This window comes from Botryllus schlosseri, chromosome 4 (assembly GCF_051294905.1).
Source record: "Botryllus schlosseri isolate E-star chromosome 4, Bs_hap1, whole genome shotgun sequence".
Classification (NCBI taxonomy): Eukaryota; Metazoa; Chordata; class Ascidiacea; order Stolidobranchia; family Styelidae; genus Botryllus; species Botryllus schlosseri.
Window position 1 is genome coordinate 3,406,197 of NC_137239.1, and position 21,256 is coordinate 3,427,452.

The 21,256-nt window shown below is 39.9% G+C and overlaps 1 protein-coding gene across 1 annotated transcript in view; it reads left to right on the forward strand.

Annotated features, from left to right (window-relative positions):
• LOC145437878 (uncharacterized) overlaps positions 1-21,256 on the forward strand; it is an 85,100-nt gene that overhangs the window by 54,228 nt on the left and 9,616 nt on the right. Inside the window, exons 18-29 of the mRNA XM_080315217.1 lie at positions 51-215; positions 1,264-1,370; positions 1,436-1,517; positions 1,578-1,651; positions 1,708-1,814; positions 2,274-2,370; positions 2,741-2,808; positions 2,913-3,041; positions 8,440-8,571; positions 11,762-11,910; positions 11,976-12,105; positions 18,727-18,827. Coding sequence (XP_080171343.1) covers positions 51-215; positions 1,264-1,370; positions 1,436-1,517; positions 1,578-1,651; positions 1,708-1,814; positions 2,274-2,370; positions 2,741-2,808; positions 2,913-3,041; positions 8,440-8,571; positions 11,762-11,910; positions 11,976-12,105; positions 18,727-18,827 — 1,341 coding nt within the window. The remainder of the gene's footprint in view (positions 1-50; positions 216-1,263; positions 1,371-1,435; positions 1,518-1,577; positions 1,652-1,707; positions 1,815-2,273; positions 2,371-2,740; positions 2,809-2,912; positions 3,042-8,439; positions 8,572-11,761; positions 11,911-11,975; positions 12,106-18,726; positions 18,828-21,256) is intronic.

Sequence of the window (21,256 nt, forward strand, 5' to 3'; positions counted from 1 at the left end):
GATGCGAACTATTGGAGTTTCGAATGACAACAATATACTTTCCGTAATAGAAGGGAATTGGAAATTGGGAATATAACCGAAGTCGAAATTGGAAACGGCCTTACCACAAGCTGCGATGCTTTCCTAACCGGGATGATATCACCAAAACAAAATGACCTTCCAAATGCCATCGAAGCCAAGAATATACCTCTGGACTATCGAGGGGTTACATACAGGTAACTTTAGCAATTTTCATCGAAGTGAATTAAGCTACAATCACATGTAACTGAATTTTCATTTGCCATGCAGGCGTCGCTATGTCCGCTATTTTCTCTGATCAATCAACGAATTGTGCAATCAATAATTTGAAGGCGTACGATGTCGGGCACGACTGATTCACGATTCATAATGTTTGGCGGCGAGACAGAAACTTTGGCAATCATAACAACTTCGTATCTAACTAGACGTAGTATATTTTTTTATGATGCAAACCCCTAAATAACTTGAATGTGCAATGTTTGCTCTATTACAAAAAAAACTATTTTATTGGACTGATAAATGAGCATTGGGAATTATGAGCAATTATCAACAGACGTTACTTGACATAAATAATAGGACTGTCAAAGAGGTGCGCCTGTGTTTCGACCTCACATAGTCTTGTCTCAGCTACCACAAGAATAATTATTATGACCGGTATGAAAACTTAATTTTAAGTCAATGCAATATTGATGAATAGGTTGCGAATTTAGTTCCACATTGAAAATGTATCAGAGAGCAATATTATATTCTCATTAGAGCTATATATGGCTCATGACACGTTAGGTATTTATGAATTCTTTGTATGATGCATCCGTTTACAAACATTGGTATATAATTTTCAAGTAACATTCCAGTATATATATATGGAGAAAACACACTCTTGTAAACGAATTCACCTAATAATTGCGGTGGACGGAGTAACCTATAAAGTATCTCGGTTGTTACGGCGTAATTGTTTCGCGACTACCATGTTCTCTATCGGAAACATCTTTGCAGCGTACCAGCCTTGTAAAATTGTATCAATCATTTCGCATTTTACATGTAACCCGCAGGTTTCACGTGGCAGGTAAACGCAACTTAAGGAATGTTAGGAAAAATAACTAACGCTTGCGTACTATAAAGACCATGGATATTCATCCATTTTACTAGCGGTTAGATCGCTTGTTTCATTTACTTCCTACTACAGCTAATTTATAATATGTTTACTTCTTTAAATGAGTAAGGTAACATTGTTTCTTTTCTCAGAATACTCTCTGTGACAACCACCCCGGGCAGTGATGGACAGATAATCGTGACCTATAATAAAGACTATAAAACTTTGCAAGATTTGCCATCTTTTATCCAAGGCTCAAGTCAGTAACACTCAAAATCTTTGTCGACTTCTGCATATTTTGTAATGTATTTTGTCATTTGTCAGGTCTGGTCTGGGTTGCTGCGTGCGTTCTGGTTCCAGTTTTAATAATTGTCGCGGTAGTTCTCTTACGCATTCGACGCAAAAGGTTGGTTCCTCTTCCACACATATATCAGAAATAGCGACTGAAACAAAGCCTTGCGTTTAGAAATGCAACCAAAAAATGGTATGAACGGAATCCAGTATTCGATGCAACAGAGTTTACCGAGCCCGTAGATGAAGGTTATATCCCTAAATTTCTGTGTAAATTTAATCTCTATTGCCAATTCGCTTTGCAGCACTATACGAAAACATTGGCGTCACGATCATTCCTCTCGCGAGCCTAAAAGAGCAATACTTACAAATGGCGGCAGATGATGGCCTACGTTTCCTAGAGCAATTCACGGTATACCTTCGTTAGATATTATGTGAAAAAACTAATATTCAAATGCAGATTATATCTATTATATTGGCGCACACAATCCACAAGACCAATATCTATCAGCTTATGAAACATATTATATAAAGCGTTCTATATGCCCCCATGTCTTCACAGCCAATGCAGGACTTCGGTGCGAATTCAAATACAACGACTGACTGCCGATACATTGCCTAATATAGCCTACATCGCTGTGACAAGAGCATTCGTCATTACTGATTCTTGTAACACTATTTATGTGCAATCCCACTTAAAGCCATCTTAGATTGAGGCACAAGTGACACACAGGCTATTGTGTAACTTAAGTTCATATGTTATCGCCTACCATTACTAGATACGCCGAATTCAATCTTCAACTGCCGAGATGGGCCTCTCTTACCTTGTAAAATCTGGAATTTTATATTGCTAGCAAAACCAATGTTTTAGAAATTAAAGCAGGAAGCTAAGAAAACAGCGGCTCCTTGGACATACGCTTCAAGCGATCAAATCATGAAGAAAAATCGGTACAGAAACATTCTTCCATGTGAGTTTGGCAGTATCATTATTAACTGTATTAAAGATAGCTAGATCTTCAGGCAGGCCGTCATTCAGTTTCTATAGCGATATTGAGATTTTAAATACAATGCGATAAAATTATATAGAATAGCGTATGTAACGAAGTGAAACAAAATAATATACACGTCAAGCTACTTACTTTGGAGATATTCAAGTCCATAGGCCTTTATTATGTTTTATCTGTCACGATCACTCTTCGAACCATGTCGCGATGCACATTAGCAGTTACCACGGTTACTTCTAAATAGCTATAGCTTATAAATAGGCATCCGGCATGGTCTGTCAACTTATCACCCTGTGTGGTTTCATACTAAACCATTACTGCATTCTTTCAACAGATGACAGTAATCGGGTATGTCTAAACGAGGAGGGGCCAAACGACTATATCAACGCCAGTTATGTCAAGGTAAACTCAGTTGTGATACATACGTGAACTTGAACAGACAGTCTTCTTCGGTACCCAAATCTGAAATATTGGACGTAACAGAGAACTCCGTTGAAATTTCTTAGGGCAGCAACAAATTGTTTATTGCTACTCAAGGACCGCTCTCACACACAATTGCTGACTTTTGGAGAATGATAGTAGAGCACGGTTGTAGAATTATTGTCATGTTGACAAAATGTAAGGAGAATGACAGGGTATGTATCATTATTATTGTTGTTTTATCGTATCCGTGAATATGATACGGTTGCGTTGGTTAGATCAGTGCTCTTCAACCTTTTTCGACGTGGTACACCCTTTTAACTTTTGTTCAAAACTCGTACACCCCTGTTCATATAAAACACCCTAGTCGATAATAACCCTAATTATCATGAGGATTAGCAAGCTATGGGAACTGCTAAATACTAATCAGGGCTCGAGATTACCGTACTATCTAATACAGTGGTTCTCAACGTTTTTTGCTTCGCGGACCCCTTTTGACCGTCACGGACCCTCGCGGACCCCCTCAAGCTTTAGTTCAATTTTAGCTTTATTATGGTGCAACCTTCATCTGTCTTGTGCAAATACGAACTGTGTGCTTGTGATAAACAGCAAAATAATGACTTTTTTAAAAAATAACATCATACTATTTATGTAGAAATTGGTACACTTTTATTATTCCAAAGCTAATTTTGCTGCTGTATTTCTTGAAGTACGTGGTCGTGTCTTGAAAATCCGCGTCTTCCTTTTGATATGAACGAGGAGTGCCGAAAACCATTTCCGCAAAGATAGATGGAGACTAATGCAATACTAACGCATAACGCTTCCGACGATACTTTTGGTGTGATCGCAACATTTATGGCACCAAAATGAAGAAACATATCGTTTATGAACATATCACGTCCAGCATCTAGCGCATCAGGGATGGGCAACATACGGACCGCGGGCCGAATTCGCGACGACACTTTGATCGGCCCGCAAGAGAGTTTCTACCGTCAAAGTGAAATCCTAATCTAAATGTATAGACAAATTTTATGCGCCAAAGAATGGACCTAAGTTTTCCAACCTGAGACAGACTGTCATGAAACGACTTGTTCTGTTCGAGTTTACATATATATTTACAAGCAAACATTTTCGACCATGAACAATTGAACATTAATAAGACAAGGCCGCATACCAATATAACTGATGATATGAATTTCAGGGCTAGAGCGTAATGCTTTGATAGCAACGAAACACTCCTTGTTCATCAAAAAAATCAGCCTTGTCGATAGGGCATCCGCAATAAGAATGCGCCAAATCTGATAGCCGAGCTTTAAGAGCAGGTATATCATTGTCCGATTTATGACGAGTGTCAGCCGAAAATATTCGGGTTCATTTCAATATGAATATACTATTCAATTGTATATTAAAGCTATGCACCTCCAAGAAGCTCTTCAAATCGGGGTTGTGTATATCACAGGATAGAATGGATTTCCTGGCGAGGTTTCAATCCCTGCATTGGGACAAATTAGGGAAATACTTCGGAAATTTTTATTTCAAACGACTGTTCACTAATTTGACGAGACTGACAACTTTAAATTGAGAAGGTTTCGCAGACATTACGAAATCACCCTGATTGACGTTACTATCTCAATATTTTTTATTTTTCCACAAACCCCAACAAAACGTCTCTAAACAGCAATATGTTTGTATCAGCGGGTTATTGAAAAATTGGCAGTGAAAATGAATTTCCACACTACTATAGTTCATGTCAGACGATTATTATGATGATATGAGTCATGAGGTTTTAGCAGTTGTGGTGCGAAACTGCCTCATGCTTTCTCAAATTAAAAAAAAAAAACGTTATCAACCATTTTAGAAATTTAGAGGTCTCGCGGACCCCGGTTGAGAACCGCTGATCTAATATATCGATCGAGCGTAACGACACATGTGTTATACATGTTTTTTTTAAATCTAAATTGTATAGGCTAGGCCAAGGGATCTCATTAAAAGACTACTTGCAATTTTGGGGCGTTTGTAATTGATGAAAATGATTATATAACAAATAATTTGTGGACCAATATAATTTGTGGACCACTGAAGATACAAATATATAATACTGCACTACAAAATAAGCCAGGCATTCAATGCGACCGTTGCTGCTGTATTTCGTCTGCCAGCTGCGCGAAGTTACGCAGTAGCTTTTTTCGAGTGCTCCTCTCATAAGCATATCAACATCGTTGATGCAATTTCTTATTTTTTTCGATTTAATTGAAACAAAAGAAAAAATCCTTGCTCGCAAAGATATGTCGTATGCATGCGAACAAGAATCGTAAATCGCTTTTTTACTCAGATTTTGATACTAGGTAATTTTAAGAAGTGTTTTAGTAATGGCTCAAATCAAGTGCGGGATTCAGATTCTATTCGCAGCTAGTTAGGCCGCCCGCCACGCAAATTAGAATTTATTTCGTTTCAGCCCAAAACAGCATGACATTATGAACGATAATCAACCTAAATCTAACAGTATTGGGGAGAGAGTAAGTAAAGCTACTGCTGAAGAAGCGGTAATTCAGACCAGCGATGCTAGCAGTAGCACCAGCCTACTGCGTATCAGGCCTGCCCCACACACAGTCATAGTAGCACTCGGGCTGCAAGAGATGTCAGTAACCTCAGATCGTATGCCGCTATACACAGTCGATTGTCGCTAATTTGCATAACTAATAACAAAATACTAAATTGCAAATGTATGGCGAAATATTGGACATGAAATCGACATTTAAAGACAATAGGGTTTCAATATCAACGTGGGAGCTGTTTCGACCCTGACTGGCTAGGTCACTTCATTTACGTGCATTGTAGTATTCAATGACGTAGGGTAGGAAGTACCGATTCAACAAGTCTGAACTATCGCGGCGACTTCCTCAAGAATCACTAAAAGACAAATCGCTAGCTGAACACATGTTTGATAACTGCATTCTTTCCAACACCAAACGGAACCACCGACGACTAAATGAATAGGAGAAATATTTGTTTATGACATCACAATCTAGCGTTGTACAGTATTACACTTGAGATGACATTGTACCGTATAGCTCAGGGGCGGGCAACTTTTCCAGTCGGCGGACCGGATGAAGGAAAATTAAGTACTTGGCGGGCCGGATAGCTGAATCGATACATTATTCGCCCATTTATCCACATATACAAGGAATAAATCGCATGTAATGAATGTATTGTAACGACAGCAATGTCATTTCAAAGCCATTTCTCGCCGATAATGACGAAGACAATGTGAATTTGAGAACACCATTGTCATACAGGCGCCGCCATGTCTCCTTCTCTCTGATCAATTAACACACAATCCTTAATTAAAATTTCAAGGCGTTCGATAAGCCCGGTACTGGCGGTGTTCAAAAATGACTTTTTTTCTGAAATTGTATCGGCTACGTGATAAAATTGTTAGGTTACCTAATTTAGCCTACACACCAAATTAGGTTCAATTCCAGCCAGTAGCCCCACAAGTTCTCGGCAAACTCGGGCTGCGGAGGCAATGGTTTTCTCAGTATTGGTATAGACCCCCGCGGCCCTAGTCTGCCAAGAAGGGGTGGGGAATCTGGGCTAGGGCCGAGGTTCTACTTTTTTCAAAATTTTCAAACTTAGGATACCGGAGGAAAATCTTTAAAAATGGTAAATTTTCCCCACTTCGTGGTCAGTAGACTAAAAAAATGTCAACTTTCCGGCTCAGCTCCCGTAATAGCGGCCGGAGCATTTCTTCAGTGATGATTTATTGTATCTCGGTCGAATTTTGCCTTATATTAAACCAAAATTATCAAAATAGGGAACAAAATCTCAAAAAAGAGGACATTTAGGCGTCCTTGAAGGACATTTTCAAAAACCTGAAAAAGGAGGACAAATCCTCCTAAAGGAGGACGTATGGTAACCCTACAAGAATCTAACTTACTGAGAAGGCGTTGTCGAGAAATTTATATCTGAGAATCGACACCGAATGTGGCAAAGCCGTCATGCATATGCACACGACCTGTATATAGGCATTACATGCCTGCATTGCATACATTGCATTCTCGGTGGTGTCCATTCTCGGTAATGGCTTTCTTGGTATTGACCGGACATCGACCGGCGGGCCAGGTTATCAACTAAGACCAGAAACTGTCCGCGGGCCGGACAAATTCCCCTCGCGGGCCGTATGTTGCCCGCCCCTGATATAGCTCATTAACCTGTGCGTCAACCTGTACTGACGCATAAACACGCCTTTGTGATAGCTAGCCATCGGCTCATTGTAATTCGGATCTGGTACACCCCTGTACACCCCATCCGAGTGGTACACCCTTTGCCAATTCTGGTACACCCTTTGCCAATTCTGGTACAGTCTAGGGCAGGGGTGGGCAAACTTTTGAGCTCGCGGGCCGCATTCAACATCTGAATCAATTCGCGGGCCGCACGATATAAAATTGAAATTATAAACCAAAACGCATTATTGGTGTTTGATTATATAGTGAGGACATGTAGATAATATATATGCCTAATTAAAACAAACCAAAGACTGCTTTGATGATATCGTACACACGTCAAAAACAGTGGCTGGATTTCATAGGCTGGCCGACCTCAATAACCAATTTGTCAAAACTATAGTCGAGATTAAAGTCGGTTATCCCGAATCTTAGAACAAGATTGAAATTTAAATCTGTGAAGAGCGATCCGTTCATAGATTTATTAATTCCGCTTTCGGTTCAGTTCCAGGCCACACAATGCTGACAGCATCATAACCATTGTAGCTTCAAACACGCTTCTACTATATGAACGAATCTACCTAATTAAGACACGCGCGAATCATTTTTTATAAGCACATCACTGAAATGATTAAAACTGGAGTGGCCAATTTGAAATCACACTCGTGAGTCGTGATCCGAATTATGTCAATGTCGTTTAGGATTTCTGTGATGTTTAGCAGTTGAAACCCTTCAAACTTCGTGGGCCTCGAGATCGAGCTGTCGTCCCAGAAATTAAATATAAGAAATACTATAGTAAGTATTTAACTTGGAACAGTTGTTCTTTCTAAGACACGTCACCCTTATGATGGTGAAAGATTTCGCGCCCCACTTATCGTCATATCACAAAACGTGACATACTCGGATGCTAGCAAACATAGCCGATAGTTTGATGGCATGGAAGGTTACGACTGTGGATGAGAGATTTTTTAAATATGAAATTCAGACTAAATACCGAGCAATAACTATGAATTATATGTAAATCGCGCGAAGCGCGAAAAAAATTCAGTTGAGCTCACCTTCGCGACCCCCTTCAGATGTTTTCACTCCGCGCCCACCCCAATTTGAGAACCACTGCCTTAGAATTATCATGGTGCAATATACTAAGAAAAAATTTAATCAAGTCTCTGCATTAATTCTATTTTTAGTACGCTTTTTATCAATATTTTTTTATTAAGTTTCTTTAGACTCTCGCGGGCCGTAGTTTGCCCACCCCTGCCCTAGGGTGTACGAAAACCCCGGTTGAAGAGCACTGGGTTAGATTATATCATCGTGCTTAGTCTGCTATAAATGTATTAACTTTGAATTATCTTGACATGTGGGTCTTTACGCACAAGTGTAATATCTTCAGGTAAAATGTGAAAGATACTGGCCGGAAGCTAGAGACGAAGTCCAACATGGCCCCTATCGCATCAGGAATATTGACGAAGAGACGTGTGGTGGGATCGTGAAGACGGTATTGAAACTACGAGTTCATGATAAGGTAAATTACTGTAAATCAGGGGTATCAAACTCAACTGGACCGCAGGCCGGATTGAAACCTTTTACGCAATGGGGCGCTGACATAATGCGAACAATAGGGTTGTTCAGAATTGATCGACTTTCAAAATGTCGCGGTTTTCAGTCCGATTCCCGTGCCTTATATCATAAAAACATATTCTAGGTACTTTTTTTTGTAATTCATCCCTTGCATCCGTGTGCACATTGAGCTGGAAGAATATCGGCTAAGAATAGGGGATTCCCCTAAAATTTGAGTGTCGCTATTCGGACTAGGCTAGTAAAACGTCATATATAAGCTGGTTTTATATAGCTATTGCGGTTGGAGTGCTACATAACCTCACTATAGAAAGTATTGTCAGTTCAGGACACCATTTTCATGTCCCACACTGCCTTAGAACTCCTCAAAACTGCCTAAGACTGATGGTCATTCTGTTGGATCACCTATCCTACACTCCTCAACCCTACCCGAGATTGTTCATCAATTGCCGGGATCACCACGTGCAAGAATACAACTGTAAATGTATCATTCACTCACAGCCACATTATAAACATCACATTGTTCAAAGTAAACGAAACAAAAAGGCAAAGAAACAGATCAACTTGGCAAATACTACTTAAATCAGGTCCGGATGAAATGGTTGCTTTAGAGAAATCGGCATATCTGTTCCCGTTATCTCCCACGGCTTGTAAGAGGCTCGCTGGCTGTTCTTTGTCATCTGTTTTGAAAGCACCAAAGTCGGTATTCAATTTCACCAAACGCTCTGCTGCGCCGTTAACTATTTCAACGCTACTCACAAATTCTTGAGCAGTCACGAAATGCGAATCAGTATGCCATTCCGAAACTGGAAGACTAAACCAATCATGTTCGACATGTATAGCATTGGATAGAAGCCATGATTCCGGTTCAATTAAAGCAACCATACTAATTGACTCAGAGACAGAGTCAGAGATTAGACTCAGAGGTATAGCCTACCTCTGCGAAATTGTTCAAGGATTGGCATTTGCAGCAATTTAGCAGCCATCGCTTCCTTCACTTTGTCAGAAATCTTTGGTTTAGCCGAGAACATTGCTGATACCACCGTTTCCTCGGTGAGATGCCAATGATGTTCTCGCATCTTTTTATATGCCACATCAGCAACTGTGAAATCGCACAATGAAAAGTCTGTCATGCCATGAAGGAATTTAAGATCAATATACTGTGCGTCACATGCATTACCAGTTTTCAACCAAGCTGGGACATAAAACAGGGCAACTTTCTAATGAACTCTTCAGAATAGCCCATTTGCTCTCTCCACATGAACATTTTTGACAGTACAGCACCTGACTCATCCATCCAGTGCTATTAGTAGCACCAGGCTTGCGAAAACGATTATCAATATATTGGGCAGCTACAATCGCCAAGGTGCCTGTTGCACATTCTCTGTAGTCATTTATTATCAAGACTTCTTTCTGCTTTCCATTATATGGCTTCATCAGTGGACTTATTTCTTACTTAGCTTCATCAGCTTTGATCGCCAACCAGCTGCATTCATCAAACTGAAGATTTTTAAAGCTTCTTAATTGATCAATATCTTTCCACTTCTTGGAAGGTATTAAAATCTGTGTTTTCAGGGCCTGTGGTCGCAGATCCAAACACACTTCACTTCCAGACCTACCCGGATGACTAGTTCATAAATATGATGGCGACAAGCAGAAGTAGAAAGTAGAAAACTTTCCTGTTTATCAATTCTTCAAGTAACAGAACCGCACCTTTATTTTTTCCATTGTTTGAGGGTGTTGTGTCAAACACAAGAGCTCTGACATTATTTGTTAAATTTTAAAGTTCCAGCAGTTCAAATGACAGATCAGCCTGTGCTTTTCCTGTAGCACTCTCCAGAGTTTGATTGCCAAGAAGTTTGCCTTTCTCAAATGCGTTGGAATACGCAGACTATGCCAGCACTGCCAAGGCCTCAAATTTCCCTCCAAAACGACTTCTAGTGAGCTTTGCATCCCAGTGCAATGCAATGTGCCAAGTTGATCTGTTTCTTTGCCTTTTTGTTTCGTTTCCTTTGAACAATGTGATGTTTATAATGTAGCTGTGAATGAATGATACATTTACAGTTGTATTCTTGCATGTGGTGATCCCGGCAATTGATGAACAATCTCGGGTAGGGTTGAGGAGTGTAGGATAGGTGATCCAACAAAATGACTATCAGTCTTAGGCAGTTTTGAGGAGTTCTAAGGCAGTGTGGGACATGAAAATGGTGTCCTGAACTGACAATATTTTCTATAGTGAGGTTATGTAGCACTCCAACCGCAATAGCTACATAAAACCAGCTTATATATGACGTTTTACTAGCCTAGTCCGAATAGCGACACTCAAATTTTAGGGGAATCCCCTATTTTTAGCCGATATTCTTCCAGCTCAATGTGCACACGGATGCAAGGGATGAATTACGAAGAAAAGTACCTAGAATATGTTTTTATGGTATAAGGCATGGGAATCGGGCTGAAAACCACGACATTTTGAAAGTCGATCAATTCTGAACAACCCTAGCGAACAAGTTACCACATTCATTCGTTTACTGTTATTTTTATCGATTCAATACCCTACAAGATTTTGTTGCGGAGAAAAATCCTAATCATTCAATCAGACACCTACCTCCAGGACCATATAACTTAATTTTTCAGTGGAAATTATTAATAAAAAGAGACCATGGTTCAAATTTTTAGTATATCTTCGTTATTTTATAGTATTACGTTTCATAAACTTTCATTTGCTACCCCAATAATTTGCATTTTAGAATACCGTCATTTTTACCATCATGGTTATGCAAAGCATTATTTAAACTTCAGTCAACTTATCAGTTAGCAACTGATATTTGAACAAGTAACTTTAATAATATAAGGTTTACAATATCCGGGCGATATGTCATTCCATATTCCATGGCAGAAAAAATATCTTCCCATCTGCAAACTTCGCGATGGCACCATACTATAGTATTGAACGTATACAACCAGCCTAATTTCCCCCGCCAGAAGTAGCTCTCGCATTTAATGTTCTGATATCTGTGACTTCTGCCTGCTTACCTGAAGGGCAAATGTAGAGTCAGCATCACTTCCGCTGTAACACGATTTGTTAGTATTTTATTCACGCCCGCACACATCTAAATGAATACTTTGAACATAAATAGGAAGAGAAAACGGTGACACATTATCAGTATGTGAGATGGCCCGATCATGGAGTGCCGCAAACTACCACAACCTTTTTCCGTCTGCACAAACAAGTGATACGTGAGTTTCGCAATACCGATGAAGAGATCCCAATTGTGGTGCATTGCAGGTACCTTATACGAATTTGAATCTACGTAATGTAGATTGACGAAGTATTTGAGTGCTCTATTTCAGTGCTGGCGTTGGAAGGACTGGAACATTTATTGGATTCGATTTGTTACTCGGTGAAAGTGATCAGGACATCGACGTGTACAAATGTGTTATGGAAATGCGGAAACAGAGAGTAGATATGGTTCAGACCAGCGTGAGTAATTACATTTCGAACATTTGAATGAAATGGAATAATGACACGTTACTCTGAATCCCGTAATTGGATTATGAATAATATAGAAAAATCTAGTGATGAAAGTAGGGACTGTCACAACTTAAGGCTTAAGTAAGCTATGCTTATAGTTGGTTGTAGGTTTAGCTTGCGTTACCGATGTGATTATCATTGGATTTAGATTCCGGTGGGATTATGTTCAGATGAGGTGTAAGGATGGGGTTACACCTTAGGTTATTTTAAATTACTCGGTATTTCGACATTCGTTCTTTTGACATAAGTCAAACACAACATACCATATGAATGGTATAATACCTATACCATAAGTAATATAAATATTATAACATATATAGTCTGTCGAGGCAGTCGACCCACTTTCAGTGAACATCGTAAGTCCATTCAACGAATAATAACACTGGGCAACAATTTTGAACGAAAACTTTATTCACTTTTATTTTAAACTTGATTTGGGCTAATTTTGGCGTGCTGATTCCAAAACTGCCGCTAGCTTTCTTCCATCATGTCAAGTATTTGCTCTACGACATATGCCTAAAATATGCAATTTTTCACGAATTTCACCATATCATTTTTCCATACCACATAAAAATCCACACTTTTACCATATAAGTTATATAGCCAAGGGCTCCATTGAATTATTAGGAAAAAGGGTACTGGTATCGATCTAGGGCCTAGGCTGATGCTTTCACCCATTTTTGGTTAGAGGATGCGATCATCCGAGGATATTTCAGACACATATTAGATGCAAACTGCAGGATAGGGCAAGAAAAATAAACATTGCATTTATTATCAGGTATCTCACTTTCGACCAGGAGAAACAGCCTTTTTTTCGTAGGCCTACTTTCGGTAGTTATGTGTATTGCCGTGATACTGGTATCAGACATGGGGTGATTACTTCACGAATGTAATCGATTGCGATTACGATTACTTGTGAATCCCGCGATTACGATTACGATTACGATTACAGCAAAATCAGGAAGTAGTCGATTACGATTACGATTACATTTCAAAAAGTAATCACGATTACTCACGATTACATTTGTTTTGCTTCTTAGAACTAATTTCAGAAGAGATATTGGAAGACAATATAAGGCTTGCGATGAAAAGGTCTAATGAGATAACACGTTCTTTATATATCCTACGTCATCTGCTTTTTACGTCATAGTGTACCAATTGCCCAACTCTATGCAGGACTATTCGTCGCACCCAACGATTTGCATTCTTGCCAGGTCCGTAACTGCCACACCCCGAACTCCCCAATAGGACCGGGAGCGAGCGCTAAGGGGACTCAAAAGTATTTCGTAAATCAGCATAAATTATCATCGAGTATTTTCAAGAGAGTTAATTAACTTGAAAATTTTCTTCGAGCTTCGGGATTTAATGTATCTAAATAGCTTGATTTTGAAATGCATACCTATCCCCCTCAAGAAAAAGAGCATGCATAATTTATAGGAATAGGCATTTCGGTGGCGGTCATTACCCCTCCCCGACACACCAAAAGACGTATGCAATTCCGGACAACATGCAACTCCACAAAGTGTGCTACCAAAGAATGACCTTGGCCAAAACTTTGGGTATGTGTCAATTGTCAGTGGCCGCGCTCTGTGGGCGTGACGAATAGTCCGGTCCTTCCAATCTGAGCCCAATTAATGCAAATGCCAACCGGGGAACTCACAGAGGCATGAAGGCATGACAATTTGTGTGTGCGTCTCTCGAAAGTTTTTATTTTAGTCTGCTACGTTTGGGCGACTACAGTATCTTTTGATAAAAAACGTAAGGTCACGAAATAACAACATACAATAAAGTAATTATAACAACATACCATATGCTATAATTATGAATTACGTGCCCCCAGCTCTGCCGGTAAATCTGAATGAATAGCAATATAATTCAATTACCAATATTATTGACGAAATTCAGTCATCAACATGAAAACTGACCATCCTATGGAGCCCCAATACCTAGGGTTGTAATGACTCGAGTCGTGATTTTTTGGTGACTAGACTTGACTTGAGTCATTTTTTCAAATACGTATATTGACTCAACTCGAGTTAATTTTTGTATTGACTCGACTTGTACACGAGTCATTTTGCATGACTCGAACCAAGTCACATTACTCGAGACTAGAACAGCCAATACAGACATTCCACGTAACTTCGAAGAATAGTAAAGTGACCACATTATTTGTAGTTCGTCTATCAGTCCTGATACTTGAAAATGGGGCCGTAAACTGTGAAAAATGATGAAAATTACAATATTATGAATACGAGCCATTATATATCACTCGAGCAGAGATGAAACAAGCGGGTTGAACCGGATTGATCTGAAAACTGATCTGTGAACATAACGACTTGGACTCGTACTCGAGTCAAACACTATGACTCAGACTCGACCCTATACTAACTGACTTGGACTAGGACGTGACTCCGGGGTCAATTGAAAATGACTCGACTTGACTCGAGTCAAAACTATCAAAGTGAGATTGACTTGTGACTCAGAACATTGTGATTTGGTTACAACCCTACCAATACCAACGTTTGGAGTGGAGGACGAATTACTGTTTTGGTCCTGATTGTACCTACAACCCACGCTAACATTGTGTATAAGCGGATGGCTATATGGCGACATGTATAAATGTCGAGTGAATAATTGTGAAATAAAGGTTGTTGCCCGTTTTAAGTAGAGTCATATGAGAATAAGATAAAGTGAACTTAAAATTCTACCTTCCACTTAATACAGATACTGCAAGCTGCCGTTACGAGAAACGGCAAATAACGGCTCGGTTATGATATATATCAGCAGCTGTTGATTTAAATCATCGTAATGTATTTTATTTGACGAGTACAAAATTTCAAATCTTTGTCCGGTGTACGTACAAATACATACGTATGCTACATACATAGGCCTACTGCTCGCCAAGCAGCAACGGTCAAACTATGCGTCTAAGCCAGTGGTTCCCAAACTTGTTCGGTATGAGGGCCAAATTTAGAATTTCAGAGTACGGTCGGGGCCGCACGAATACTACGGCTATGAACGGAACCAAACAGTCGTCATGGCTATTTCGGAGTAGTTTTATTGCCCTGGCGAGTTGCAAAACTACACACTGTTTACCGCTACTTATCTGCTGCATTGGGTGCCCGTTGAGTGAATCAGCTTTTCTCGCCTAAACGCGCGAAGCGCGAGAAATTTCTTTAGTTTCATGACTGAATCAGTCAATATGATCGGGAATTGCATGTATTGCTATCAATTTTCATCCTGTCTCTGTTCACGTATTCTGATTTACCGGTAGAGCTGAGTGAGGTGTGTTTGAAAAGGTATAGGCCCCCTCAATAGTAATTAAACATCTCCGGTGGTATACTCGTTAACAGAAGCGTAACAGCACTTCGTCAGGACCCCGGGCTCCCACGTTGTTCGCTTTTGCCACAAAAGTGAAGTTGTAATGTTTAGTGAGACAGCGCGACGCGCGAATATTTCGATAATTCATTATAAAATCGGCGAATAAGATCGGAAATTGCATGGTTTTCCTCTTTGCCCACGTAATCACCGGTAGAGCTGAGTGAGGTGTCTTTGAAACTGCAGACCCCGTAAAATTGAACATCTTCGGGCGGGCGGACCCCTGGGTATGACTTCTTTACACGATGTTATTTCGTGACCTCCTGTCTGCTATATCAAAAAATGTAGAATAGCCCGAACCTACTAAACTGAAAGATCACACGATTTCAGATTGGTATTTCTTCACTGGCATATAATTTTCTTTCCTGCGGGATGGTATTTGTCTTGTGAGGTTCAGATTGCCAAGACAAGAACATTCGGCGCTAGTCATTTAGGCGCCTATATGGACAATTAAACCTATATGTATTTTGTATATATAACGAAGTTTTTGGTATTTCGAAGTTTTTGGTCCGCATAAAAGCAGTCCTTTACGGCCAAGGCTTTCTCGCTGCCGATCGTTCTGACACACTTCTTGGAGTCACATGTTACATGGCCTAAAACTTTATATGTCTTGGTGCGTTGTGGTGCGGTCATGGCCAACGCTGATATGCCTATTTCTATAAATCTTGCTTATTTTTTGCGTATTCTTGGGGAAGAGTACCCAATAATAAAGATATGTGGCGAATTGAAATCGCACCGCGCGAAAATTTTTTGAAGAAGTTGTATAAATTTTCAAAAAATACTCTCTAATTTATGCTAATTCACGAAATAATTTTGGGCCCCATTCGAGCTCGGCCCCCCTCAATTGGGGAATTTGGGGTGCGGCAGTTACGGCCCTGACTATAGGACTACCAATTATGCTGCTTTTAGCCGGCTAAGCAGTATGCATCTCGGCGTATTCAACCGTGAGTGATTTGTTGCACATCTAGTTATCATAGGGTTACCATACGTCCTCTTTTAAGATGATTTGTCCTCTTTTTTGATTTTTTTTAACAAGTATCCTCGGAGGACGCCCAAATGCCTCCTTTTTTGAGATTTTGTCTTCTTTTTTGAGGATTTTGGTTACATATAGCGCCAAATTCGACTGATATACATTAAGTCAGCACTGTAAGAACGCTACGGCGGCTATTTCGGGAGATGGACCGGAAAGTTGACCTTTTTTTCAGTCAACCACCAGTTGATGTGAAGGAAAAACTGCATTTTGCGGGAGTTGAGCCTCTTTTTCTTTTCTAGTCAGGCGACCACAAAGTGGGAAAAATTTACCATTTTTTCAGGATTTTCCTTCGGTTTTGAAAGTTATCAATACCTATTTATATATATAGCTACTGCTCGTTCAACTGGAAAGTTAGGACACATTGCATTGAAACAACAGTGACGTAACGTTAGCAGTATATACTCACAGCTTTCCTGCAATTCTATAAATAAAAACCACAGAGGCCAAGCCAAGCATGAGTATTTTATAAATATAAATTTTATTTTATTGTCATAAATCGATTTCTTAATATATTTTGGGGGCCGCAAGAAGGCTATCTGAGGGCCGCATGCAGCCCTCGGGGCCGCACTTGGGAATCACTGGTCTAAGCATAACCAAACATCAATACATAAGTTACTGTTTGAAACTAGGCAGACTGGTGATTATTATCTTGCTGCGAGGTAGTGACGTCTGGAGTGTATTGATAACCTGATATGCAACATGGCTTACGCTGTTCCAACAATCACACAGCAATGTACATCGAATATATGTTTACTACGTGTGGATACTTCTTACGCAAGGACGAGCAAAGCTAATACTTCTGACGTAATAATGAGCAGTGGCGTTTGAAAATCAACCGTTCGCGGTATCAATAACCTGGTATAATATCTCTTCCTTGTTCACGAATGTTCGGTTATGTCATATTCATTGCACAAATAAGAAGTAATCGTTCATTCACAAAGAAATCGATTAGATATGTGAAGTAGTCGATTACGATTACGATTACTTTGGATTTTTTTCGAATGTAATCGATTGCGATTACGATTACTTGAAAATGCTGTAATCGTCGTAATCGATTACGATTACTAATCGCGATTACCCCATGTCTGACTGGTATTGGTATTATACTATTAACATGGCTTATTGGACGAGTTAGGAATCCCGATTTACATCTCAAGTGTTTGGCAAATGCCTATAGGTAGCTCAAGCAGGATCTGAAAGTGTAGCATTCTCCAAAATGGCAACGTCTTAGGTGCATTAATAGTTGGTTGCACAGTCAGTTGGTATTCCTGAATAATTCAGAATCATTGGAAATAATACAGAAGCATTGAATTGTTGCAATATTACGAGCACGATGGGATCATATGTGTCAGCTTTGAAATATTGCGTGTTCTTAGTGGTCAGACAACAAGAATGCACAATTGCACATGTAACCTTGATATACATGTGTCACTGCCATATGTTCAAGTCGGACAGCAGACATTCAAAAATCTAAAATATCTAAATAATTTCCCCGAAAACCATGACATAGTCCGAGTTGTGCAAGGAGAAAATATCCTCAACATTTGAAGATGATGGGGGTAAGATACCAGAGTAAATTGGAGCTTATATATGTTAACTGACCATTGCTCGAATATCACAATAGACAACCTACAGAATTATGGGTTATTAGCGTAGATTTCGACCCTGAAACCCGCACTTTATTTGTCCTGTAGAATCAATATCAGTTTAGATCAACCAAATAAAGCAGTGCAAATGTTTATTTGAAGTCTATTGATTTACTTTCGACTATGTGTGGTTTTTGAAACGTTTTATGCAATAAGCACAAAATATTAAAAGTAGTCCTATTGTGTGGGTTACGGGACAATGTGGTGGATTCCTAACCCAAAATCTTTGACGTGATGGAGAAAAACAGAAGTAATTTTTTATTAAAATAATTAAACTGAGTCAAAATCGGTTGATCAAAGTCAACAAAAATTGTGTTGACCAGTGTAATGCGAGGATTTTAGATATATCATAATTTACATAACTGTGATTATGCTTGTTCGTGTGGTAATTTAAACAGATCTTTGCTAACATATACCCACATCAAAATCGAAACTTCTAGTCGTTTCACTCAAAGAACATAAATCCTTCATGAATCAGTACCAGTAATGCTCATAGGCTATTTTTGATCTCAGGAACAATATCAGATGCTTCATAAACTGATGATGGAACAATATTCCGTGAAAGAGACCGATCTCGCCCGAAACGAATGGTTCGAAAGTACTGCAATGAACGAGTAGGTCAATCATTCCGTTACCGACTCCCATACATAATTTGTTGCTATTAATACTAGTGAAGTGAGGAAATTCTGAAATCATCGTCATAACACCAGTGGCGGCTCGTGACAATATCGGGTGGTGGGGCAAGGGCTGCAAGCGACTTTTTATCAAGATGACGTCACAATGGCGTTTTCCAACGTAAACAAGTGACTTGGTGGTATGGTAACACGAACTTCCCGACAACAGTGATTTTAACGTATGTGCCGCGAGAGGTCTGCCGGTGAGCAGTGACTTGAAGTGTGGTAGCTGCGTAAACGGCGTACGGAACAAAGATTCGACACGGTTCATGTTCGCACTATACCTGACTATTTATCTGCAGAAATTGAAATGACTATAACTCGAGAGATTGGCCTTGGGATGGTGTGAACGCGAGGTTCACGTTAGCGTTCTGTGTGTGAACCTCGGGAATTTAGAGGTTCGCGTTCACAACAGAACCTTGGTAGGTTCTGCACTGTGAACCTTTTTCATATATTACAATTTTCACCTCATTATAACGTCTTTGGTTCGAATTTATTGCATTTCAACCGCGGGCCACCCTATGCATGACGCTGGCAGCATAAAAAATCAACGCAAAACGAGCAGGCACCTTGACAATCTCAAATATTTTACTTGCTTTGTTGCAAAAAATTGCTCGAAATATCCAGCTTTCCGTTTGTGAATATTTAGTGACTCTCTGCGGTGAGCTTGACCCGCAATCACGCAAGATCACCCGCAACATACATTACATGTAGAGAGCGAATGATGCTTATTCAACCGCAATGAATGAGAGTGATATCGTTTTTTGTAACAAATCTAGCAGGCGTACGGGCTCAATCTTGACTTCATATGTTTACTGTATCATTAAAACCATATCCGTGCGATTGAGGTGTTGGCTACAGCTGTATAACTTGTGGGTAGCCTAATATCGGTAGCAAGTATTGACACCTGTTTTATACTCTGCTCAAGATCAATGTAGCAATACTCAGACGCCGAACACATTGTCCTGTCTGGCCAAGACCGTTAAGGCGTAAGCTTATAGTCCCTGGCAACTCCTCGTCGAAATTGTTGGCAAAGCGACGGATGATATTGATTTTATGGGAGTTTTTTTATCATTTGATTGCCTTAGTTGATACATTTAGCGACGTTTAAAACCCCAATATTTACTTCAGCATTGTGGCATTATGTGGCCCGAGTCGTCGCTAGGTATCGTGTACTTTAATAAAGGCTATCCCTTCATTGAAAGATAGGGTTGGAATTAGCAATATGACGTCATGTGACGTCACGAGGTTCACGTTCGCGTTCACACAGAACCTTTCAAAAAGGTTCGCGTTCACACGAACCTGAACCTTTCAGAGGTTCACACCATCCCTAGAGATTGCGTATGCCTAACTGGAAAGGTCATCGAGTTCGAACACATACGCAATTGTCATCTCATGGATTGGACAATGGACATCTCATATTGAATCCAAAACATCATTCTGAAGAACTACGGATAGCAGCCTCGGAAATTCGGTCCCGGTACAGCTTGGGAGATTTTGACCTTGAGGCTGGAGACTGTCACACGACACATACGGCTACGGTCTATAGTGTCTATATGTCTGCTGCAAAATCGCCTTCGGAAAATATATTACCGAATAAATGCGTGGATGAAAGCCGAAAACTAGGTACACTGTTACATGAAATCATCGAGAAGCAGCCTCATCATGACCGTTTTCGGTATTGCACACTGTCAAAATTAATACGAACAGACCAACACCCAATTTTGCCTAAAATTTACTGAGGAATAGGGCAATAGGCTGATCAAGCGATCAGCTGCTGTTAGCCGCCATCGAAAACGAAACAGCCATCGCGTTTGACAGGGGTTGTGATTGTGAGCAAATGGCCTGAAGGCCACAATTTCACTGTGAAATTGACATTGGAGAATATAAAATATAACTAAATATTTGAATGCAAACCGAGGATGTTAGTAAACTGTTTCATGATATCATTATCTCATCACCTATCTCAGTATGGAACATAGTTAACGTTAACACAGATACACCGGCTTTTGCGTGAAATCCGCAATGCGTTAGGTAGGCTAAGTGTCAGATCAGCGCAAATCTCTACCATACTCGACCTTGATAACGAAATTGCTGCCCTAATCATTGAGTGACAACCTTGAGACTTGGCACAGCGTTCGATACTAAAATCAAGACATACCACGTAAAAGCTCATGACGGATCTAGCTAAGGAGCATCGTTAAAATCAATGGAGACCAATACCGGCTTTGCGTAAAATATGTTTGCGATAAATGACGAGTCAGCTCTCACTCGACTTAGGAAACGAAATTACCACTAACATAGTTCAGTGTCAAACTTGAAACTTGGTACAGCGTTGGATACTAACATTAAGACTCACCGTACCAAAT